This window comes from Schistocerca nitens, chromosome 6, assembly GCF_023898315.1.
Source record: "Schistocerca nitens isolate TAMUIC-IGC-003100 chromosome 6, iqSchNite1.1, whole genome shotgun sequence".
NCBI lineage: Eukaryota > Metazoa > Arthropoda > Insecta > Orthoptera > Acrididae > Schistocerca > Schistocerca nitens.
Genome location: NC_064619.1, coordinates 752,468,943 through 752,494,817, shown reverse-complemented (window position 1 = coordinate 752,494,817; position 25,875 = coordinate 752,468,943). Strand labels below are relative to the sequence as shown.

The 25,875-nt window shown below is 45.1% G+C and overlaps 2 protein-coding genes across 8 annotated transcripts in view; both read right to left on the bottom strand.

Annotated features, from left to right (window-relative positions):
• The window catches only part of LOC126263107 (uncharacterized), a 149,525-nt gene that overhangs the window by 84,118 nt on the left and 39,532 nt on the right, over positions 1-25,875 (bottom strand). The window lies entirely within an intron of this gene.
• LOC126263108 (ankyrin repeat domain-containing protein 1-like) overlaps positions 74-25,875 on the bottom strand; it is a 65,339-nt gene continuing 39,537 nt past the window's right edge. The window contains exons 3-4 of one of the 3 annotated variants that reach the window (XM_049960115.1): positions 19,038-19,086; positions 74-1,064 (exon numbers count right to left, since the gene is read on the bottom strand). In XM_049960115.1, coding sequence (XP_049816072.1) covers positions 587-1,060 — 474 coding nt within the window. In that variant the 5' untranslated portion in view covers positions 1,061-1,064; positions 19,038-19,086 and the 3' untranslated portion in view covers positions 74-586. Of the gene's footprint in view, positions 1,065-10,169; positions 10,333-19,037; positions 19,087-25,875 lie in introns of all 3 variants that reach the window. The other 2 variants (XM_049960114.1, XM_049960113.1) reach the window with 2 other exon arrangements.

Below are 25,875 nucleotides of genomic sequence, written 5' to 3'. Positions count from 1 at the left end.
CTTTGAACCTTTGGAACTGTACCTGATTGTTGATATTTAAAATAGCAGCAAAATTTAAATAATTTGTAAATGATTCTTTAGTCCAATAATATTATTTAAATGTTAATGTTCTTCAAAAAATTCCTTATTGTATGTTGTTTCTAAAATAAAATATCGCAAATTTCTCATCCGTGCTCCTCCGTGTGCAATATATCTTAAAGGTGGACCTGTGCATGTCAATCGTTTTGCAGCTATTGAAACATAATGTGCATCTTGTTTTTGCAGTTTTTAAAAACTAATCTCAAACACGACACTGCCAAACCTCTACCACAAAGTATACAAGTCACGAAACAACCATTCTAAATGTCCAAATTTTTCATGTGTCCAGCGCTCTTTCTTGCAATCGAAATGCACAGGTCCAACTTTGAGACATATTGCACACAGTAACTGCTATGTTTTTTATTGCTTTATCTTGTACGTTTCAACATTTGTCGTGCATATTTTAAGCAATTTGTACATATATTTTGACCTTTTACATTACCCATAATCCAGTCTCTAGTTATCAGTGCAATTGATAGCTACTCATACACATAGTAAACTGACGCCCTTATGTGAGAATAGTGACCAGCTCCCATCTGCCGTACTGCCTGGCGAGGTCCAGCGGCGTCCTCCCCTCTACGTCCCTGATGCCCATGTCTGCTCCCGCACTTAAAAGTGCGGCCACCACCTCGGCGTGCCCCTCCTGTGCTGCCCAGTGCAGTGGCGTCCACCCTTTCTGGCAGCTGGGACTCGGGTCCGCCGACACTGACAGCAGCAGCCGCACGACGGCCACGTAGCCGAAGAACGCAGCGATGTGCAGCGGCGTGTCCCACTCCTGGTTCCTGGCATTCACGTCTGCCCCACTGTCAAGGAGAATTCTGACCGCCTCCACACTTCCGCCTTCCACCGCACAGTGCAGGGCGGTCATCTCGTGCTCGTCCCTCAACCCTACGTCCATCCCCACACACAGCAGTTCTTTCAGCTCTTCCACAGCTCCATCGTAAGCTGCCTCCAGAAGCCTCACTCTTTTTTTGGCAGACATATTCCTGCACAAAAATGTCAAGTTTCTTCACATATACTGCAAATTAGTCAAAGCTAAGCTGCAAGCAATTAATTCACAATGCATAAATTGTCAATTAACAGAAATGAAAGAGTCCCATTTCCTCCCTTCTACAACGCAGACGAGTTAGAAACATAGGTCGGGCCGCGATTTAAGAGACTAAACAGTGAGGTCATGAGTTCCTCGGTAAAGAGCAGGTTGTCCAGAGTTCGTCACACTGACAGAAATTTGATAGAATTATGAAAGCATGCAGGAATGAGAAAATGTGTACATCAAAAGCAATACTGATGCCAGAGGCGAGGAATAATTTTTTGAGTGATAAAACTATACGGATCAGGCCATTATGTAGCTCAGATGGCAGATGAAGGCTCCCTCAGGGCCTACTTGTGGCAAGAAATACATCACCCACATCTGACCCGCCACCAACCCAACTGAGGGCTGAAATAGTAATGGAAATGGCTCGCACTTGGGAGATTTGTAAGAGAGAATTTGGAAGGCAAAAGATGCAACAAATGTCAGATGGACTGACAATAGCAGAACAATGTGGGAGAAAGAATCAGGTCTGCAGGTGGATGCGGACAGGCAAGCAGTCCCCAGGTCTCGGCAGGTGACAGCGACCGCCCATCCCACAACTGTCCCAGCCCCAATTCGTTATAGTCAAAATGCTGAAGGCATGAACAGCACCCACAGTCCCGGAGGAAGTATAAAGACCTGTTCAACTGTTCCTTCACCACTGGCTAGACAGGCTAAGAGATCCTTAGTGTTCTGCTTTCTCAAAAGTCCCATCCTTAAAACATAACTTAGGTGTGACAGAACAGAGGGCTAACTGCATCTAAAAGCACTTAGCAGCCGTGGTTGTACCTCTTTTACGCTGCTAACAGAGGAGACCCGGCATGCTGCAAACCCTACCTCCAAAAGTAATTTAAAACTACTTAATCAGCAAAAACAAAGGGCCTATTCTGGAGTCAAAGTGAGCACACTGAGCCAAAGGTACACTGTTGTATCTTCTGTCTGTTTTCTATCAATACTTCTCTTGTTATAGCTCTACACAAATTTGACTATTAAACTGTTTCGTCCAATTCTGTTGTTACGGACTGAAATGTTACAGGTACTGGTTGGTTGGTTTAAAAGAGAGGGGAAGGGACCAAACTACAAGGTCATCGATCCCTTGTTCCTAATAAAACAGACAAGACATATAACACAAAACAGAAAGAAAGGAAAGACCACCACTAAAAGGAACAAAAGAGAACAAGAAAACAGAGATGCAAGAAACAGAAGAGAGTAAAACAAGGAAGCAGATTACAATGGCTGGCCGACCATGAAAATAAAAAGGAAAAGCAAGCAACCCTGCAACACATTAAAACCTTCACCCTAAAAGCACTAGGGTGGAGGACACAGAGGGACAAAGGATATGCGCTAAAACTCAGATCAAATGATGAAACCCACCCTCATGGATGACACGTACAACCAAATCAGCCGATGAGGCGTTGTCTGCTAAAATCAATGATAATGAGTCCGACAACCGAAGAGGAAGTTGCAGGGCAGCCAAGGAAGGACAGAGCAGAAGAATATGGGCCACTGTCAACTGGGCACCACACCAACACCGAGGTGGGTATTCACGGCGCATGAGGTACCCATGGGTCGCCCAGGCATGGCCAATGCGGAGCCAGCAGAAAACCACGGAGTCCCTGTGAGAGGCCCTCATCGAGGACTTCCACACATTCAGGGTCCCGTTAATGGCTCGCAGTTTGTTGTGTGTACTGAGATTTTGGCATTCCGTCTCCAAAAGCTGAAAAATGTTGCAGAGTAATAACAAACGCAGGTCAGTTGCGGGGATGCCGATCTCCAGAAGCGGATTCCATGTAGCCTGCTTGGCCAGCCTGTCAGCAAGTTCATTTCCTGGGATTCCGACATGACCAGGGGTCCAGACAAACACCACTGAACGACTGGACTGTTCCAGGGCATAGATGGATGCCTGGATGGACGCTACCAAAGGATGACAATGATAGCACTTGTCGATAGTTTTCAGGCTGCTCAAGGAGTCAGTACATAAAAGAAAAGACTCCCTAGGGCATGAACGGAGATAGTGAAGTGCATGAGTAATGGCCACCAGCTCTGCAGTGAATACACTGCAACCATTGGGTATGGAATTCCGTTCAATATGGCAGCCATGAGCGTAGGCAAAGCCAACAAGACCATCAGCCATCGAGCCGTCTGTGTAAAACACTTGCCGGCCGAAGTGGCCGTGCGGTTAAAGGCGCTGCAGTCTGGAACCGCAAGACCGCTACGGTCGCAGGTTCGAATCCTGCCTCGGGCATGGATGTTTGTGATGTCCTTAGGTTAGTTAGGTTTAACTAGTTCTAAGTTCTAGGGGACTAATGACCTCAGCAGTTGAGTCCCATAGTGCTCAGAGCCATTTGAACCATTTTTGTAAAACACTTGAGAGACCCGGAACACGTCAAGAATCGAGAGGAAGTGACAGCGGGGAGCCGCAGGGTTAACGGAGTCCTTAGGGCCACGTGAAAGGTCCAGACAAAGCTGCAGCCAAGGCGTTCACAATTGAGGTGTACGTGAACAGATCACAAGTTTGCAGAGAAGGGACCACACGCGAACTGCAATCAGCCCTGACCTGGGCCGCCGATGCAGGAGATGGATTGCCGCAGGCAGGAAAAGGAAATGGCAATTCGGATGCTCAGGAGAACTACGAATGTGTGCTGCGTAACTGGCAAGCAGTTGTGTATGTCTGATCTGCAATGGAGGGACCCCAGCCTCCACCAGTATGGTGGTCACTGGGCTCTTCCTAAAAGCTCCTGTCGCTAGTCTAACACCACAATGGTGCACAGGGTCAAATCAATGTAACGCTGAGGGCACTGCCGAATCATAAACCACACTCCCATAGTCAATTTGGGATTGGACAAGGGCTTTGTAGAGCAGCAGCAGTGTAGATCGATCTGCACCCCAGTTGGTGTTGCAGGCAGCAGAGGGTATTGAGGTGCTACCAGCACTTCTGCTTAAGCTGACAAAATGAAGAAGTCATGTCAATCGGGCATCGAAAACCAGTCTTAGAAATCGATATGTCTTCACTACAGTGAGTGGATCATCATGAAGGTAAAGTTCAGAGCCCTGAGGGACCCCACTCTCCTGGATCTGGGGGGAACTATGGGAGGCACAAACTTAAGACATGGAAAGTATGAAGCGACAGGAAATTTTGAATAAAAATCGGGAGTGGGGCGGCGGAGACCCCACTCATACAACGTGGCAAGGATATGATGTCGCGCCAGAGTGTGTCATATGCTTTTCATAAATCAGAAAAGACAGCAACGAGATGTTGGTGTCTGGAAAAGGCTGTTCAGATGGCAGACTCTAGGGATACAAGATTATCAGTGGTAGAGCGAACCTGTCGGAAGCCGCCCTGACATGGAGCCAGTAGGCCACGTGACTCCAGGACCCAACCCAACTGCCGACACACCATATGTTCCAGCAGCTTATAAAGAACGTTGGTGAGGCTGAAGGGCCAATAGTTATCCACATCAAGTGGGTTTTTAACGGGTTTGAGCACCAGGATGATGGTGCCCTCCCGCCACTGCAATGGAAAGATGCCATCGCACCAAAACGAGGAGATATCGCTTGTTATCAGATGAGAGATGTATAATCATCTAACTGTGGATCCGATCTGGTCCAGGAGCTGTGTCGGGGCAATGTGCAAGGGCAGTGAGGAATTCTCACTCTGCAAATGGGGCGTTATAGGATTCACTGTGGTGTGTAGTAAACAAGAAGACTTTCCCTTCCAGCCACCGTTTGAGAGTGCGAAACGCTGGGTGGGGTGGGGGGTAATTCTACGACGCAGAGGATTGAGCATAGTGCTCAGCAAAGTGCTCGGCAATAGCATTTGCGTCGGTAGATAACACGCCATTTATGTTAACACCAGGAATACCTGTTGGGGTCTGGTCCCCACTTCAGCGACTTCTGGCAACCACCAAGGGACTGTCTTTCACTGGCAGAACCCTAAAGAGCGAGAGATCTTGTTTTCTGCCACAGGAACGATTGTTGTAGTCACCTGCTCAACCATCACATCAATTTTCCCGTGGGGGCTGGGGGGAGATTCAACGGTGACAGCAGAGGTGAAAGTTTCCCAGTCAACCTTGTTTAAAGCTCATCTGGGCAGGCGTCCGTGGACCTGGTGCCTGGGCGGTGACAGGAAGATGGGGAAGTGGTCACATCCACACAGGTCGCCAAGTGCTCTCCAGTGGATAGACGGGTGAGGTCCTGGGCTGCAAATTGCTAAATCAATGGCCGAGTAACTACCTCGAGCCACACTGAAATGTGTGGCGGCCTTAGTATTTAAGAGGCAGAGGTCAAACCAAGACAGTCAAGTTTCGACACCTCTGCCTCGGTCAGTAAACACAGTACCACCCCACAAGGGCTTTTGGGCTTTAAAATCTCGCAGAAGTAGGAAAGGTTTAGGGAGTTGATCAATCAGTGCAGTTAATAGATTCAGGGATACTATACCATCTGGAGGAAGATATACGTTGCACAAAATTATTTCCTGCATCCTCCTCATTCTGACAGCCACAGCTTCAAGAGGGGTTTGAAGGAGCACAGTTTCACTACAGACTGGGTTTAGGACATAAACGAAAACTCCACCTGACACTCGATTACAGTCACCAGAGTTCCTGTAGTATCCCTTATAGCGGTGGAGGGCAGGGGTCCGCATTGCCAGGAACGAGGTTTCCTGGAGAGCAAAGCAGAAAGCCAGTGTAAAGCTAAACAGTTGCCGTGGCTCAGCCAGGTGGTGGAAAAAACCTCTGCATCTCCACTGGAGGATAATGTCATCATGAGACTGGGATCGCATGGAACCTTCAATGAGGCAGTTTATGCCTTAGGGTCACCTGCTGCCACCGACTTTTTGCCTCAGCAGTCTATATCCATTTTGTCTGAGGGTCTGCAGAACTTGGAGCTAGCGGTAGTGTGGGTTCCACCTCAATTCCTTTAGTCTTGGGGACCTCCTTTTGGATTTCTCTCACTGTTCCTTGGGTTTCCCTGACTGGGAGGACTTCATTGATGCAGTCTCCGAGACTGAGGATGAGCGAGAAGCCCTGCGACCAGCTGCTTTTGGGCTCTTCAGCCACTGGCGGGTGTCATCTTTCCCACTAGCAGAAACCTGGGAAGGGAGTGACTCGAGAGACCCCTTCCTAGCAAGAGCAGCCGAAGAAGCTGTATTCTTCTCCGGCTTAGAAGTTGGGACAGACGTCCCCGATGTTTGAGGGGGGGGGGGGGGGGAGGTTAGGAGTGTTGCTCCTGAAGTAGGTGGTGCAGGAGCAACAGGGAGGGAAGTGCCCCCGTCATCAAGGGAGCAGCTGAAGTCTTCTGCCTCTGAGAGCTGACTGGGGTTGGTTGAGCTGATGGGGCTAGAACTGTTGTAGCGGCAGTATAAGACAATGTACAGGATGTAAGAGTGCAAATTTCCTCTTAGCCTCAGTGTAGGTCAGTCGGTCCAAGGTCTTGTACTCCATGACTCTCCTCTCTTTCTGGAGAATCCTGCAATCTGGTGAACAAAGCAAATGGTGCTCTTCACAGTTCCCACAGATGAGAGGTGGGGCAAATGGAGCATTGGGATGTGATGGGCATCTGCAATCTCGACATGTGACGCTGGAAGTACAGCAGGAAGGCATATGACTGAACTTCCAACATTTAAAGCACTGCATTGGGGGAGGGATATAGGGTTTTACACCACAGCTATAGACCATCACCTTGACCTCAGATAATGTATCGAAGGCCAAGATGAAGGCACCTTGGGCAACCTGATTATCCCTCAGACCCCGGGAGACATGCCAAACGAAATGTATACCTTGCTGCTCAAAATTGGCGCACAGATCATCGTCAAACTGCAAAAGAAGGTCCCTGTTAAATATGATACCCTGAACCAGATTTAAGCTCTTATGGGGGGTGATGGTTACAAAAACATCCCCCAGCTTGTCACAAGCAAGTAATGCCCATGACTGGGCAGAGGATGCTGTTTTAATTGAGACTGACCCAGATCTCATTTTGGACAAGCCCTCCACCTCGCCAAACTTGTCCTCCAAATGCTCAACAAAAAACTGTGGCTTCCTTGTCATGAAAGATTCCCAATCAGCTCTCGGATATACAAGGTACCAGGGTGAATAAGAGCCGCTGCCATCCTTAGCCTGAATTTCCTCCCATGGTGAGGCCAGGGAGGAGAACGATTTGGGGTCGTACTTCTGTGCACTGGCTTGAGCCAGTGAACGCTTAGAGACTGCTGGTATATCACCACCAGCAGGAGATGATGTACTGCACTTCATCGCGTGTCATCCACCATGATGCCACCCACTCCAACCAGGGGCCCTCCCCATGGGCGCCACCCAGCCACAGCAAAGGCCACCTGGCAGGATGGCCATTGCTGGGAGTCTCAATGCCCCAGGGGGATGGGCATCTACCCTTTGGCATACATGAGGAGTTAATGGCGCAAGCATCAGCAGAGTGATCCCTGTGTGGTCAGGGGGCTACAACCAACATGGTACATGGCAGCCCCACCACAACAGACTGGCTACCATGCTGGTTGTCAGGCGCAAGAAGTCCATGGTCATCGTCGATGCAGAAAGTGACACGGCATAGTGCATGGTGGAAAACGTACCCAGGAAGGTGTCCTCACCCAACAGATAGAGACTGAGCGGGACTGAAATGTGACGACAAGAAAGTGGGCTTAAGATCTCAATGCATGATGAACACGATGCACCATGTAAGGTGCCCTTCCCCAATTGGCTCGCTCTTTGGGAAAATTTTGAAAAATGGAGGTCAAACCCTACAGGGGACCATCACATAAAGTCCAAAATGTGTGAAAACTCCTTTTAGTCACCTGTTATGACAGGCAGGAATACCTCTGGCCTATTGTTACCCCCAGACCCGCAGTGGGATGTTAAAGGCATTGGTTCATTCAGTACAGCTGTCATAATGCAGGGTATCTACGTTGCAAAGTTCTTTCTTGCTCATTTACAATTTTATTGTTGCTGGGTTCATTCCGAGAGATGAGGCACCACATAGATCAAGTGCATATGGACCTGTAAATCTAAGCCAGTTTGATAATAATAATAAAGATTTCAATATAAGATATTCAGTCTTCCACATTATATCACAGTTTTCGATAACAACCTTGTCATATAATAAGAAAGAAAGTCAGCAGGTTCTGGAAGGTAACGACAGGGATGTGGAGCCCTTCCGAGTCCAGTGGCATGGCCAGATGTGGGTTTCTCGGTTCGGGATCCATGGCGCAAGCAGCCCAACGGAGGTGGTCCCGTAGATTCTCGATCGGTTTAAATCTGGGGAATTTGGTGGTGGGGAGAGTATGGTGAACCTGTCAGAGTGTTCTTTCAACCACACTCGTCCACTGAGAGCTGTGACACATAGACGGCGGTCTTGTTAATGTGACTGGACAGTGTAATACGCCATAGTTCAAATTATATTTACAGCTCTGCAACTTGAAAAATCAAAATCTGCAAGTACATAAGAAAACTGCTCCATTATAAAACGAAAGACACTAACAACTTAACAGTGGCTCGATAAAAGTGGCTCGATAAAAAAATAACAGAACTGTACTAAAAGTCAATGTACATTGTAGACCAATTTTGATGCAAAACACTGATGTTTATCCGTTACATTTGTTCTGGAGTAAACTGTGGCCGAGTAAACAGATCTTTGAGCAAGCTCGTAGAGCTCAGTGACAAATGTATCAATAAAATTTGTGTTTCATTTAGATAGATAAAAAAAAGGAAGGGACCGAGTACAATACTGCATTAGCCCACGAGTGACTGACGCAGGGGTTTAAGTCAGCTGATAACAATGCTCTGGGCAGCAACATGCTCTGATGTCTGGGAAGCGAGAACTGCAGCCAATTCAAAATAATGACCAGCTACAGCCGCATAAAGTTTCACTGTACTTGCTGGCAGACCTGTGCAGTAACATTCTTTCTTGAATAAGAATTTTGTATTCCTCCATTTTTAGCAGATGTTTCAGTCCCTCTTGTCCATTCTACACAACTGTGCATCATAGCTACAACATCCAAGTGACATTGTGTGCTGTGAATTTACATCGAGGAAGCTCTCCTGTTCTTTAAAGTACATTTAATTGATAAAGACGAGACCGCAAATAAAACTTGATGTTGACAATGAACACAATATCAATGTTAACAAAGACCTCCACAAAAATAACCCCAATACGCTACAGAGCCAGAAGTGGACATCTGAAACAGGTTACAAGGTTTTTAGCAAACTCTGCAGGAACACAAAACAGTTCAAATTCATAATCATCTTTAAGGAGTCACTGCTTCTACTATCAATCAGTGAACATGTACACTTGAAAATTAAGCTGTGTGTTCAATTTTCTGTTCATGTATGTTTTGCCTAAATGCACAAGCTAATGCTAACAGCACATTTAAATTTTAATAGATATTTAATTCACATAGCGTTTTAAAGGATTACTCATGCAAAAGTTGTGTACAATTTCAATGTATTTAACATGACCAATAACTTAAAGCACTCAATACTATTACAGATTAAAAATAAGACTAGAGAGAAATAAATAATATGTCTCCAAAGAATGCATGCAGATGCTCTGAAAGAGCTAGACCGTGTGCACAGGTCTAAATTATTGCTTCGTAGCTTGTTGTATGTAAACAATTTCCTCACAATCTATGTATCGAGTTGCCTAAGAATGCAGCTTGGGATAATGGTAGCTCATGAACATCTCACTACAACAGCTGTGGCAAAGAAGACATATGGCAAATTGCTGCTATCGTAAGAAGTAATTTGTTATAAATCCTTCACACACCATTAGGAACTGAATTAAAAAAGATATTATCTTCGTGTGAAGAAATCTGCATTGTACATTTCTTTTTATTTTGTTTGACACAATCCCAGAACCTGTTTGTAACTTTGATCGATTTAGACTGTACATTGTCACTTTCAGAATCTACATTGGATAAAAGGCCAAGAAGAATCTTAAAATGGAAAGCATTCTAGGCTGTTCTGCTTGTAGGGGGAGTAAAGTAAAAATACAGAAAGGATACAGCACTACTCACCACACAGTCTTAGGTGGCACGCACTGAACCAAGAGGCCACAACATCTGCCGCACTCCACTTAAAGATAAAAAACCACAGAACTTTGTAGGGAAGCTAAGACATGCCTCATTGATCCTGACACTTGGTCTAGATGTGGACAGCCTTAATATGTTGAAACAGAACCTGGCCAATATTTGAAAGTAAAAATAAAAATCTCAACTCAAATAGATTTTTAATAACTTTCCTTATATTTTGCTCCACTTTTTCTGTATTTTTATCTAGAGCAGCTGTAAGTTTTAAGAATTATCGATTTTTTCCACATCAATACAGTGTGTAAACCATAAACGCAAAAAGAACATGTTAAGAACAATAGTGTATTTGGAAACAGGGTAGGATCTTGTCATACAAATACAGAGAGAAAAATGATGTGCTGACAGGAAGTTGTGGACTACTGGTCAGGTGGATACAAGGTTTTCAACAGAAAATCAAAAGGGATAATGCACAATGGCAGTAACGAATAACAATGCTGGTAAGCTATTATGAACAGCATAAATGAGCATTTTATTGTAACTAAGATGGACACAAAGCCAAGCAGTAGAAGTTTATATGTGTAGTAACTACACAAATGAAGAGTTTAAAATAAGTTACAACATAAAAGGAATATGAAAGTTTGATTGTGCTGTGTGATTGACATTCAGTAATAGGAAAAAGAAGACAAGGATAAATGGTAGGAAGAGAACACTGACAGGAAAAGCATGAACGGGACACTGTCTGGTAGTTTTTCACAGTACACAATTTTGTCTCTCCTAATACTTGCTTCAAGAATCACAAAAGCAGATCAAGTACATGAAAGAGACTTGGTGCTACTGGAAGATTTCATGTTGAGTACATTTTCAAAACTGCACAAAATTTCCAGTAGCAGATGTGGAGGACTAAAAATTACCGACAGAGGTTGTTTAGAGTATAAAAGAAAGCATTAAGTGACAACTGACAAACTTGTGAAAGTAACTGAATAGAAAGTGAAAAGGCAAACTTGAGGGATGCAATAATGAAGGTAGCACACTACCTAACGTCATGTAGGGGACCCCCACGAGAAGGCATAAGTGCCCTAACACGACATTGTATGGACTCGACTAATGTCTGAAATAGTGCTAGAGGCAATTGGCACCATGAATTCTGCAGAGATGTCCATAAATCCGGACGAGTACAATTCTGGACATCTGGAGTCGCACTGTCCCGCTGGAATTGCCCAAGTCTGGTGGAATGTATAATGGGCATGAACGGATGCAGGCTATCAGACAGGATGCCTACATACATGTCACCTGTCAGTCTTAACTGGATATGTCAGGGGTCCCATATCACTCCAACTGCACACACCCCACACCATTACAAAGCCTCCAACAGCTTGAACAGTCCTCTGTTGACATGCTGGGTCCATGGTGGTGGTGGTGGTGGTGTTGGTTAGTGTTTAACGTCCCGTCGACAACGAGGTCATTAGAGACGGAGTGCAAGCTCGGGTTAGGGAAGGATTGGGAAGGAAATCGGCCGTGCCCTTTCAAAGGAACCATCCCGGCATTTGCCTGAAACGATTTAGGGAAATCACGGAAAACCTAAATCAGGATGGCCGGAGACGGGATTGAACCGTCGTCCTCCCTAATGCGAGTCCAGTGTGCTAACCACTGCGCCACCTCGCTCGGTGCTGGGTCCATGGATTCTTGAAGTTGTCTCTATACATGTCCATCCACTCGATACAATTCTAAATGAGACACGTCTTACCAGGCAACGTGTTTCCAGTCGTCAACAGTCCGAAGTTGATGTTGATGGGCCCATCGAGATGTAACGCTTTATGTGTCGTGCAATCACCAAGGGTACACGAGTGGGCCTTCAGCTCCAAAAGCTTATGTCGACGATGATTCACTGAGTGGTTCACACGCTGACACTCATTGATGGCTCAGCATTGAAATCTGCCGCAATCTGCACTGGGCTGCACTTCTGTCATAATAAACAATTCTCTTCAGTTGTTGCTAGTCCCGTTCTTGCAAGATCTTTTTCCCGTCACAGCAGCATCGGAGATTTGATGTTTTACTGGATTCCTGATATTCACAGTACACTTGTGTAGTGGTCGTACGGGAAAATTCCCACTTCATCACTACCTCGGAGATGCTGTGTCCCATTGCTTGTGCACTGATTGTAACACCACATTCAAACTAACTTAGATATTGATACCCTACCATTTTAGCAGCAGTTACCGATCTAACAATTGCGCCAGACACTCATTATCTTAAATAGACGTTGCCAACTTCAGTGCCGTATTCTGCTTGTTTATGTATCTCTGTATTTGAATACACATGCCTATACCAGTTTCTTTGGCACTTCAGTGTATGTAAAAAGACAAGGCCCAGTATAAATTCTTTGGCAACACATGAGATAACGAATTTAACTTATGAAACGAGATAATATAAAAAACCAGCCTAGTAATATTAGAGATACCCTCTGAGAAACGAGAAGCTACTGTATGGACATGAAGAATTCTGATAACCCAGTATTAAGAAGGACGCGTGCGCAGTGATGGGACTAACTTTTTGGAAGCATGTATACCATGATGTTGGTTAATATCCCAGGTATCACACCCTGCAGCCATTAAACACTTGTAGACTCTCATTTCCAAGTTATTGATGAAAAGTATTTCAGAATTTTGCATGACACTCACTCAACACCTTTTTAACCTAGTTCCCTCATACTGCCTGGCTGTGTGGTGTAATGGATAAGGTAAGGCAATGACATGGAGGAGGTCATGGATTCGAATCTCGTCAAGTTCTTTAATTTTTTTTTATTTTTAAATTTTTATCAAAATTACTTTGAGGATAATTTTTGGCCAATAAATTGGTTTGAATGCAGTTTTTGATTTCAATTCAGCTTCTTCATATTCTCTCATTTTTCTTCCTATCATTCTTTTTTTACACTTGAAATCTTTGTTCATGTTATGTATTAATTTCCTTCATTTTATCATATCATCCTATTTTTTGTCCATGTAATTGCAATTAAAATTTCTATTTCTCATTTTTCTTTAATTTTCTTTTACCTTATAAACCCTTCTTTTGTTTAAATCTTCATCTCCTTTATTTTGTCCACAGTGCAATAGGAATTTAGGCTATGTTTTAAATGTTTGTATGATGATTACCAGAAAAAATTATATGTATGTACATCTTGTAATCAAAAATACATTTTTGATACTACTATGAAGTCAAAATAAGTAGGTTATTACATCTTTTGTTTTTTAACTGATAATTGGCATTTTAAAATATTGTAATAGAATTAAATTCACAATCACAAAAATTCCAAGCAGAAAAAGAATGCTATAAAGAAAAAATGAGACAAATGAAAAAATTATTATGATGATTAAAATGTGACAAAAGAATAGAAATTAATAATTACATTTCAACCAATTAATTGAATAATAATAATGATTAAAGTAATTTTGATAAAGTTTTTTTTTTTAATTAAGACAGTTGATGAAATTCAAATCCACACCTTCAGCATGTGAAGGCCTTATGGTAGCAATTAAACCATGCAACCAGTCTACAATAAGCTTCTCTTTTAAACCTACTTATCAACATACACTCCTGGAAATGGAAAAAAGAACACATTGACACCGGTGTGTCAGGCCCACCATACTTGCTCCGGACACTGCGAGAGGGCTGTACAAGCAATGATCACACGCACGACACAGCGGACACACCAGGAACCGCGGTGTTGGCCGTCGAATGGCGCTAGCTGCGCAGCATTTGTGCACCGCCGCCGTCAGTGTCAGCCAGTTTGCCGTGGCATACGGAGCTCCATCGCAGTCTTTAACACTGGTAGCATGCCGCGACAGCGTGGACGTGAACCGTATGTGCGGTTGACGGACTTTGAGCGAGGGCGTATAGTGGGCATGCGGGAGGCCGGGTGGACGTACCGCCAAATTGCTCAACACGTGGGGCGTGAGGTCTCCACAGTACATCGATGTTGTCGCCAGTGGTCGGCTGAAGGTGCACGTGCCCGTCGACCTGGGACCGGACCGCAGCGACGCACGGATGCACGCCAAGACCGTAGGATCCTACGCAGTGCCGTAGGGGACCGCACCGCCACTTCCCAGCAAATTAGGGACACTGTTGCTCCTGGGGTATCGGCGAGGACCATTCGCAACCGTCTCCATGAAGCTGGGCTACGGTCCCGCACACCGTTAGGCCGTCTTCCGCTCACGCCCCAACATCGTGCAGCCCGCCTCCAGTGGTGTCGCGACAGGCGTGAATGGAGGGACGAATGGAGACATGTCGTCTTCAGCGATGAGAGTCGCTTCTGCCTTGGTGCCAATGATGGTCGTATGCGTGTTTGGCGCCGTGCAGGTGAGCGCCACAATCAGGACTGCATACGACCGAGGCACACAGGGCCAACACCCGGCATCATGGTGTGGGGAGCGATCTCCTACACTGGCCGTACACCACTGGTGATCGTCGAGGGGACACTGAATAGTGCACGGTACATACAAACCGTCATCGAACCCATCGTTCTACCATTCCTAGACCGGCAAGGGAACTTGCTGTTCCAACAGGACAATGCACGTCCGCATGTATCCCGTGCCACCCAACGTGCTCTAGAAGGTGTAAGTCAACTACCCTGGCCAGCAAGATCTCCGGATCTGTCCCCCATTGAGCATGTTTGGGACAGGATGAAGCGTCGTCTCACGCGGTCTGCACGTCCAGCACGAACGCTGGTCCAACTGAGGCGCCAGGTGAAAATGGCATGGCAAGCCGTTCCACAGGACTACATCCAGCATCTCTACGATCGTCTCCATGGGAGAATAGCAGCCTGCATTGCTGCGAAAGGTGGATATACACTGTACTAGTGCCGACATTGTGCATGCTCTGTTGCCTGTGTCTATGTGCCTGTGGTTCTGTCAGTGTGATCATGTGATGTATCTGACCCCAGGAATGTGTCAATAAAGTTTCCCCTTCCTGGGACAATGAATTCACGGTGTTCTTATTTCAATTTCCAGGAGTGTATAAAATTCCAAAACTTTTTTCCCATCAATTACTCACAAACGAGGGTCCATCAGGGTGAATGGCTGCAGGATGTCATACGTGGGATCTTAACCTACATTACTATACAGATGGTTTCAAAAAGTCAGTCCCACAGCCGGCCTCTCCCTGTAAGCAAAGGAGGGCTACACAAGGGAAATGAACTTCCAGGGAACAGTATAGAAACAGAAGAGGAAATAGAAGACGATGAGGTAGAACATGTGATACAGTGAGAAGAATTTTTTAATTGGATAGATAAAAAAATCTAGTCACAAAGCGGCAACAGAACACACACATAAAAGACTGTTGTGATTGGCAAGCTTTCAGAGCCAGAGGCTCCTTCCTGAGGCAGAAGGGTTGAAGGGGTAGGAAGAAAGGTCTAGAAAAAGGGGTAGATTTCGGGAAAGTCACCCAGATCCGTGGGTCACGGAAGACCAAGTGTACAGGATGAGAAGGAAAGACTGACTGTTGAGGACTGTATTGAACGAGATTTGAAAACCTGAGAGTTTGAATGTGGAAGACGGGGTAATGTGCAGACAGAGATTACTGCTTAAACATCATGCATGACTTAATAAGAGTGAAAAGCTAGGTACAATGTACGTAAATGAGGCAGGAGGGGTTCAGTGAAAAATAGAGGGGAAAGACAATGAAAGATGTAAAAAACTGAATCGGAGTGAAGCAAAGCATAGTTACAGTGAAGAATAGCTGGGATGGAAGAAATGAGCACAAATTAGAGACAGGTGAGTGGCAAGAACCAAAGACATCTTTTGGTGCTAGTTCCAACCTGTGGAGTTCGGAGAAACTGGTGTCTGGAGGAAGAAATCAGTATATGTTTTGCCAGTTACAGGGCTGTTATAGGTAGTGGTAGGAGGGTGCATAGGGAAAGTCTTGCAGAGAGGATGATCAGAGGGGTAGGCGTCGTACGGCAGGGAGATGGATGCAGAAGGAGCATAGGGACTGACAAGAATATTGTGGAGATTGGGTGGGTGAAGGAAAGCTATTCTAGGCATGGTAGGTAAAATTTCAGACAGAATGGATCTCATTGCAGGGCATGATTTTAGGAAGTTATGGTTCTGTCGAACTAGCTGATTAACATATTCCAGACCAGGATAATACTGAGTCACCAATGGTGTGCTCCGAAGCAGTTTTGTGGAAGTATCAGCATTACCAGGACTGGATGTGATGGTCCGGGAAATCTGCTGGTGGGGTACTTAAGTGAGAATGGTGCTTTTGAGGTTTTCAGATCTCATCCGATGCAGTCCCCAACAATCAGTCTTTCCTTCTCATCCCGTACAGTAAGTCTCCCGGGTTCTGGGTGACTTTCCTTCTCCTAGACCTGTCCATTCCTTTTCATTCACCCTTCTGCCTGGAGGCAGCTCTGGCTCCGAAAGCTTGCCAATCACAACATTCTTTTATGTGTGTGTTCTGCCACCGCTTTACGAGTAGATATTTCATCTATCCAATTAAATAATTTTATCAGTAATTGATTGTTTTCATTGTTATAGCGAAAAGAATTCGATAGAGCACGGATGCAGATGCTGAAAGGTGTTAATTTAGTTTACTCTGTCATGACTGCAAAAAAAAAAAAAGATGGAAGCTGATGTCGAGGAAGATCACTTTGGGTTCCACAGAAATGTAGCAATACTTGAGGCAACATGATCTCAGTAGTTAGAATGAATGGGGAGGGGAGGGGGAGGGAGGGAGAGGAGGAGGGGAGGGGGAGGGAGGGAGAGGAGGAGGGGAGGGGGAGGGAGGGAGAGGAGGAGGGGAGGGGAGGGAGGGGAGGATGGGAGGAGGGGAGGGAGGGAGAGGGAGGAGGGGAGGGAGGGAGAGGAGGAGGGGAGGTGGAGGGATGGAAGGAGTGGAGGGGGAGAGAGGGAGAGGAGGAGGGGAGGTGGAGGGATGGAAGGAGTGGAGGGGGGGGAGGGAGAGGAGGAGGGGAGGGGGAGGGAGGGAGAGGAGGGGGAGGGAGGGAGAGGAGGGGGAGGGAGAGGAGGTTGGGGGAGGGAGAGGAGGAGGGGGAGGGACAGGAGGAGGGAGAGGGAGGTGGGGGGTAGGGAGATGGGGGGGAGGGAGATGGGGGGGAGGGAGATGGGGGGGGAGGGAGATGGGGGGGGGAGGGAGATGGGGGGGAGGGAGATGGGGGGGAGGGAGATGGGGGGGAGGGAGATGGGGGGGGGAGGGAGATGGGGGGGAGGGAGATGGGGGGGAGGGAGATGGGGGGGAGGGAGATGGGGGGGAGGGAGATGGGGGGGAGGGAGATGGGGGGGAGTGAGATGGGGGGGAGTGAGATGGGGGGGAGGGAGATGGGGGGGGGGAGGGAGATGGGGGGGAGGGAGATGGGGGGAGGGAGATGGGGGGAGGGAGATGGGGGGAGGGAGATGGGGGGAGGGAGATGGGGGGAGGGAGATGGGGGGGAGGGAGATGGGGGGAGGGAGATGGGGGGAGGGAGATGGGGGGAGGGAGATGGGGGGAGGGAGATGGGGGGAGGGAGATGGGGGGAGGGAGATGGGGGGAGGGAGATGGGGGGAGGGAGATGGGGGGAGGGAGATGGGGGGAGGGAGATGGGGGGAGGGAGATGGGGGGAGGGAGATGGGGGGAGGGAGATGGGGGGAGGGAGATGGGGGGAGGGAGATGTGGGGGATGAAATAAGGTAGTGGATGATCTGGGAGGGGGTGTTGTCTGGATGGAGGAGTGAAGGGAAATGCAAGGTGTGGCAGCAGGACCACATTAGTGTAGATTTAGGGCAGAGGGATTGAGAGAGTGCAGAATGCATTTGAGAGAGAATTCTCATCTGCATAGTTCAAAGAAACTTGTCCTGAAGGAGTATCCAAATGGCCCGTGTAGTGAGGAATCTTTTGAAATCATTTGTGTTGTGGTGTGCAGCACATTTGGCAACTGGATAGTCAAGCTGCAGTTTGCCACTGTTTAGTATTGGCCACTTGTGTGAGTACCCAGTTGGATATATGTTGTGCCCACATAGACTGCAGCACAGCCTATACATAAAACATATGCTTTCTTTCACATGTGGCCCTACCTTCCACTGAGTAGGATATAACTATGACTAGACTTGTAGGAGGTGGTAGGTGGGTGCACAGGCCATGTATCACACCTCAGTAACCATGAGGGGACAACCCACATCCTCACTGATGACACTTTCATGATCTGGACTCTCAGCAAGGGCAGCTTTTGCTCTTTCCCCCACATCCTTAACAAACACCTATTCCAAAATCTGCTTCACCTGGTACTTCTCAACTTATCATGCCCACCTTCCTAGATGTCATCTCCATCTCTCAGATGTCTCCATAGATACGTTTGTATAAGTGCACCAACCACCAACGGTACCTCTATTTTGACAGCTGCCACCTATTCCCTATCTGAAAGTCCCCTCCTTACGGCCTAGCCATGCCACACCTGCAGTAAAAAGCAGATTTTGTCGAAATATACCGATAAGCTTACCAGAGCCTTTACTCACATGACGTGCTATCCAGCTCATCCATAAACAAGTCTTCCGTGCCATCTGCCGCCTCTGATACCGGTAACCATGTTACTAAGCCACTGACCAGCACTCCTCTAATCAGCCAGTATCACACTGGTCTCGAAAAGCTCAACCACATCCTTCACAAGGGCTCCGACTCCCTCTCGTCATGCCCTGAAATGAGGGATATCCTACCCAAAATCCTAACCACATCACCAGAAGTGTGTTCTCTCACCCACCCAACCTACAGAACATCCTTGTCCATCACTAATCTAATCCTGCTCACAATCCTGTACCCCATGAGTCATTCCCTTCTGGTCAACTTAGGTGCAAAATCTGCTCCATACACCTACCCATCACCTTCTGCTCCAGGTCGCAAACTTGACCATCCAGTTGCCGAACCTGCAACAACAACAACAACAACAACTACTACTACTACTACTACTACTACTACTACTACTACTACTACTACTACTACTACTACTACACAAATGACTTCAACAGGTACTGTCTCTCCAAGACTCCCTGTGCTCTCACAATCATCTGCTTATCTGTTCCCACTGTCTCACCTTGCCTTTGTCCGCCCCAATAGCTGAATGGTCAGCGTGTTTGAATGCCGTGCATGGGGGCCCGGGTTCGATTCCCAGTTCGGGGAGGGAGATTATCTCCTCTCAGGGACTGGGTGTTGTGCTGTCCTCATCATCATTTCATCCCCATTGTCGACGCGTAAGTCGCCCATTGCACTCAATGAGACTTGCACTTGGCGGCCGAACTTTCCGCCTGGGAACTCCCAGCCAATGACACAATATGCTCATTTTTTTTCTCATGTTGTGAACTTCTCCATCCAGACTGTGCACTGCTTTCTCCACCTCCCCCCCCCCTTGCCCTTGCAGGCATTAATCCCCTTCAATATCTCTCTCCCTCCCCCACTTCACCTCTTCATCCCCTCTCCCTTTTCTCTCCTTTTCTTTCCTGCTTCTTCATTTTCACCTCCCCTTCCCTACTACCCCTTCTTCTTCCTTTCTCCCTACATCTCTTTTTGTTGTATCCTCTGTACTGTCTTTGTCTTGTTGTGCAGCCACAAAGTCATGTGTCTAAGGACCTGCTTCTTTCTCGCTACCCCCTCCCCACCTCCATCAGTTCAGGCAATAGCTCTCAACAATGACTATCAATAATTGGTTTTGTCATGGCCACTGCATTGTGCGTTTGGATGTGTGAATGTTTGTCCTATTGCTAGAAAATGAGCTGTTGCTCAAAAGCCAGTGTGAATACTGTTTTCTGTTATATGCTTCCATGCTCCATGCATCAATCCGCTACAGATGAGTGGTTACCCTCCCCTTACTTTACGTACTACATTTCCGTACGCATGATGTGTTATCAGATTTGATTTAAATATATGAAACAACCTCTTAGTAAATTGTACATTGCACATTTTCACACTTGCTTGTACATTTTGCAACCAGTGCAAAATTAACAACTGGGTCATTCCATGTCAGTTCAACCAGGGGCTCCAGCTCATAGTCTCAGATCTGACTGAAATTCAGTACACTAACTCTACCATGTGTGGAACACTCGTGTACAAAGTATTAGTTTCCCCTGCCAATTAGTTCCAGAATTATGACTTGTGAAAGAACGTGGCATGACCCGGAAATTGCAACCCGCATCTGGCAATCTATCTTCAGGTCTTAATAACTTTGGAACTATTCCACACAGTCCAGTGAAGTTTTTACAACCCAATAACATCCATTTAGAGAACACACTCCATGAACCAAAACACCAACAACATATTTCTGAGGGAAAATAAAAAATTCCAAAATGTGATTCAAAAAATTTAAATAGGGTACGTTAAATGGTACACATTGTAGGTGCCCTCTATGCCAAATATAATTCACTCAAAAAGGGTATAAATTTTTTTGTGGTAAGCTTAATGTGGCCTAAACACACACAGAACTCATGCCCATATCAGTCACAAAAACTGAGTTACATGCACACGAAAATACAAAAATTTGAAAAATTACCTGAAAACATGGATTTTCGAAGTGTGGTAGCACAAAAGGGACACGTGGTATCCCAGCCAAATTTCACACACTGCATAAGTAGACCATGATGATATATATCTCAAAATTTCAGCATGTTAATGCAAGACATTTGTGTACAATGGAAGTTGACAGATGTATTTGCTGATGTGGCCATTGTTCCACAACACAATTTTATAAAAACATATCGTAAACTGTTCTGCCTCTTCTTATCCTCTCCCACAACTGTTTAATCACTAAGCAACAACATATAGACAGATTAACACAGCCTATCATTAATGTTTACTGCACCTTAATTGCTAAAAACCAGTCGATTGTGCTTCAAACAGAAGTTGTCCCACACTTTAGCTACTGTACTCTGTACCTTGAGTGGCAATTTGTACTGTCTTCCTGACACTGTGGTAGGAACTGGAACTGTCAAAAGAATATGTTCAAAAGGAATCCAACACCTGTCTGCCAAACGTGGCCAATGAAATGATCTTGCTGGTGCCATGAAGTTCACAAATACATCATCTTCTGCTTCACAGCACTCTGCAACATATCCTAAGTACCATTTGTCATCATAAACAGCAATAACATAGCAACATGGTAGTATGTTGCTGCTTTTGCTTCTGAATCCTGAATCAGACACAATGTGAAGACACATGTTGTGCTTGAACCTATGGTTATAACCGGACAGTCTGCTCATCTGCACATTATCAGAGTCCGCTGGAGAGAAGTGATGATGGATCCCTGTGCCTGCAACAGTTTTAACGTGTTCTAGTCTGCTTTTTAGCAACTCTTCTAATGATTTCACCTCATTTTTCGAAACATAGAATGACTGTATGCCAGCGATATTTTTCTGTACCCAGGTAAATAATTGAAGAGGTGTTAGAATGTGACCTTCTGTAGGGTGCTGCAGAATAGCTCGTGATGCTATGCGTGTAATGGTAGCACCAATACCATCACATACATTTTTACCATGACTTGTTGCGAAAAAATTCCATTCTGCGTTAATCTGAAAATCATGGGACCCTTACCAGGTTGGATTAATAGAAGAGATAGACATGATCCAGCGAAAAGCAGCGCGATTCGTCATGGGGACATTTAGTCAGCGCGAGAGCGTTACGGAGATGCTGAACAAGCTCCAATGGCGGACACTTGAAGAAAGGCGTTACGCAATACGGAGAGGTTTATTATCGAAATTACGAGAGAGCACATTCCGGGAAGAGATGGGCAACATATTACTACCGCCCACATATATCTCGCGTAATGATCACAACGAAAAGATCCGAGAAATTAGAGCAAATACGGAGACTTACAAGCAGTCGTTCTTCCCACGCACAATTCGTGAATGGAACAGGGAAGGGGGGATCAGATAGTGGTACAATAAGTACCCTCCGCCACACACCATAAGGTGGCTCGCGGAGTATAGATGTAGATGTAGATGTAGATGCATGCATAAATTTTTGAGATTTTTACAGTTTTTGTACTGACTAGCTGCCCCATCACTGAAGTATTTCACAAAATGTATCTGAGGGAGCTTGTTTTTCACATATGCCATGACAGTGCGAATGTGGGCATGAACTGCAATGGCATCACGAATTAAACAGTCACTAAAAACGCACAGGTTCATGACAGACACATCACCTGATTCACCTCTATAGTAAATTGCAAATGGCTGGAAAGTTGCTTGACTGTTGTCCCAATGATGTCCTTGGATGGCATCTTGAACTGTTGTTGTTGTTGTTGTTGTTGTGGTCTTCAGTCCTGAGACTGGTTTGATGCAGCTCTCCATGTTACTCTACCCTGTGCACACTTCATCATCTCCCAGTACCTACTGCAACCTACATCCTTCTGAATCTGCTTAGTGTATTCATCTCTTGGTCTCCCTCTACGATTTTTACCCTCCACGCTGCCCACCAATACTAAACTGGTGATCCCTTGATGCCTCAGAACATGTCCTACCAACCGATCCCTTCTTCTAGTCAAGTTGTGCTACAAACTTCTCTTCTCCCCAATCCTATTCAATACTTCCTCATTAGTTATGTGATCTACCCATCTAATCTTCAGCATTCTTCTGTAGCACCACATTTCGAAAGCTTCTATTCTCTTCTTGTCCAAACTATTTATTGTCCATGTTTCACTTCCACACATGGCTACACTCCATACAAATACTTTCAGAAATGACTTCCTGACACTTAAATCTATACTCGATGTTAACAAATTTCTCTTCTTCAGAAATGCTTTCCTTTCCATTGCCAGTCTACATTTTATATCCTCTCTACTTCGACCATCATCAGTTATTTTGCTCCCCAAACAGCAGAACTCCTTTACTACTTTAAGTTTCTTATTTGCTAATCTAATTCCCTCAGCATCACCCAACTTAATTCGACTACATTCCATTATCCTTGTTTTGCTTTTGTTGATGTTCATCTTATATCCTCCTTTCAAGACACTATCCATTCCGTCCAACTGCTCTTCCAAGTCCTTTGCTGTCTCTGACAGAATTACAATGTCGTCGGTGAACCTCAAAGTTTTTACTTCTTCTCCATGAATTTTAATACCTACTCCAAATTTTTCTTTTGTTTCCTTTACTGCTTGCTCAATATACAGATTGAACAACATCGGGGAGAGGCTACAACCCTGTCTCACTCCCTTCCCAACCACTGCTTCCCTTCCATGCCCCTCGACTCTTATAACTGCCATCTGGTTTCAGTACAAATTGTAAATAGCTTTTCGCTCCCTGTATTTTACCCCTGCCACCTTCAGAATTTGAAAGAGAGTATTCCAGTCAACATTGTCAAAAGCTTTCTCTAAGTCCACAAATGCTAGAAACGTAGATTTGCCTTTCCTTAATCTAGCTTCTAAGATAAGTCGTAGCGTCAGTATTGCCTCACGTGTTCCAATATTTCTACGGAATCCAAACTAATCTTCACGAGGTCACCTTCTACTAGTTTTTCCATTCGTCTGTAAAGAATTCTTGAACTATAAATGCATAATTTTCAGAAAAGTCTAGTATTACTATAATTTCATCTTGTTTCAAATTATCCTTACAAAACTGGAGATAAGCCGATTGTGCTGTTGCTGTGAAGCTGTGTGTGGTCAGTTTGTCCATTTTTTGACAACACATTTCAACAAAATCTTCCACTGTACTTTGCTTTCTTTCAAGACATGCGTGATCCATGTGTATGCATTGTTTATAAGAAACAAGTTCACCGTCATCCATAAGGAATTCACCATACAGTTTGTTATTCATGTATTTTGCAAGATTTGCCTTACCAGGACACTTTTCACACATGTGTATCATGATGCACTGGTAGGAACTGATGTCACACACTAGCAGCTTCATTGCACCTTTGTAATCCAGACCAGAATCCTTTACAGCAGCAAACATCAGCTTAGCATTTTGATGGGTCTCACATACACAAACATTGTGTGTGTCCCTTGCACTTACAGGCAAAACCCATTTTAGCCGAAGATTGAAAAAAGATGATAAACCTACTTTGGTATTGGGATACTTTTCCTTGAATTCTACATATAGTTCTGGTATCAATATAATAGAGGGAAACATTCCACGTGGGAAAAATATATGTAAAAACAAAGATGATGTGACTTACCGAACGAAAGTGCTGGCAGGTCGATAGACACACAAACACACACACTGTGTGTTTGTGTTTGTTTGCGTGTCTATCGACTCGCCAGCGCTTCCGTTCGGTAAGTCACATCATCTTTGTTTTTACATATATAGTTCTGATATGTTGCATAGCAACAGTCTTTTCTGCACCTGTACACGTACATTTCCCATTTTCACTGTTACATAGTCTTTTTTTAAGGCATTATTCGGCTGTAGTCATTATTTTCATAAAACTCCGACACTAGCACCTTTATTTCTGAACTCAATTGCTTACCCTGAGCCTGCTGAAGTCGTGGAAGAACTCCTTGGGTTGCTTTTATTTTCGTAGCTTGCTTTACCATATATGTAGAAACACTGAATTCCTTTGCAGTGTAGTCAATAGACCAGCTGGAAGGTGCAAGGTTAAGAATAGCTACCTTTTACTGATGTGTGGATATGGTACATTTTTCTTTCAAATCATGCACAATTTTATCCAAATCAGAGCATTTCTGACATGATTCCTGTTCCTTTGGAGCAGATAGTTCTTCCTCTTCCACCATTAGTGTGTCAGCTATTTTGTGTTTTTATTCCATCTGAGCTTCTTGTAGTTTTCTTCTACCATAGCTGGGCCTGTGTCTTTTCCCAACTTTGTGTGTCTCCATGGGAGACAAACCAAGAGCAGTCACTGAAGTATTTAACTGCTCATCCGCTGTGGTTGTAGGTGGCTGATACTCTTCGTCACTGTCATGTAAATTATCAGAATATTCTTCATTTTTTAGCAGTGTAACACACCTGGAACATAACTTTTGTCCTGCTTTCATTTTAAGTCCCATGCACTGATTCACTTTCAATTGTTGTTGTTGTTGTGGTCTTCAGTCCTGAGACTGGTTTGATGCAGCTGTCAATGCTACTCTATCCTGTGCAAGCTTCATCTCCCAGTACCTACTGCAACCTACATCCTTCTGAATCTGCTTGGTGTATTCATCTCTTGGTATCCCTCTACGATTTTTACACTCCATGCTGCCCTCCAATACTAAATTGGTAATCCCTTGATGCCTCAGAACATGTCCTACCAACCGATCCCTTCTTCTAGTCAAGTTGTGACCACCTCATAGTTATGTGATCTACCCATCTAATCTTCAGCATTCTTCTGTAGCACCACATTTTGAAAGATATTCTCTTCTTGTCTAAACTATTTATTGCCCATGTTTCACTTCCATACATGGCTACACTCCATACAAATACTTTCAGTAATGGACACTTGAATCTATACTCGATGTTAACAAATTTCTCTTCTTCAGAAACACTTTCCTTGCCATTTTATATTCTCTCTACTTCGATCATCATCAGTTATTTTGCTCCCCAAATAGCAAAACTCCTTTACTACTTTAAGTATCCTAATCTAATTCCCTTAGCATCACCCGACTTAATTCAATACCGAATTATATATCAATTTCTCTGAGGCTACACTTCACTGTCTTCTTATGAATCCGAAATAGATCAAAATAACTTCTTTGTAGGAAAGAATACTTATCCAGAAAAACTTTCATATGATGATAA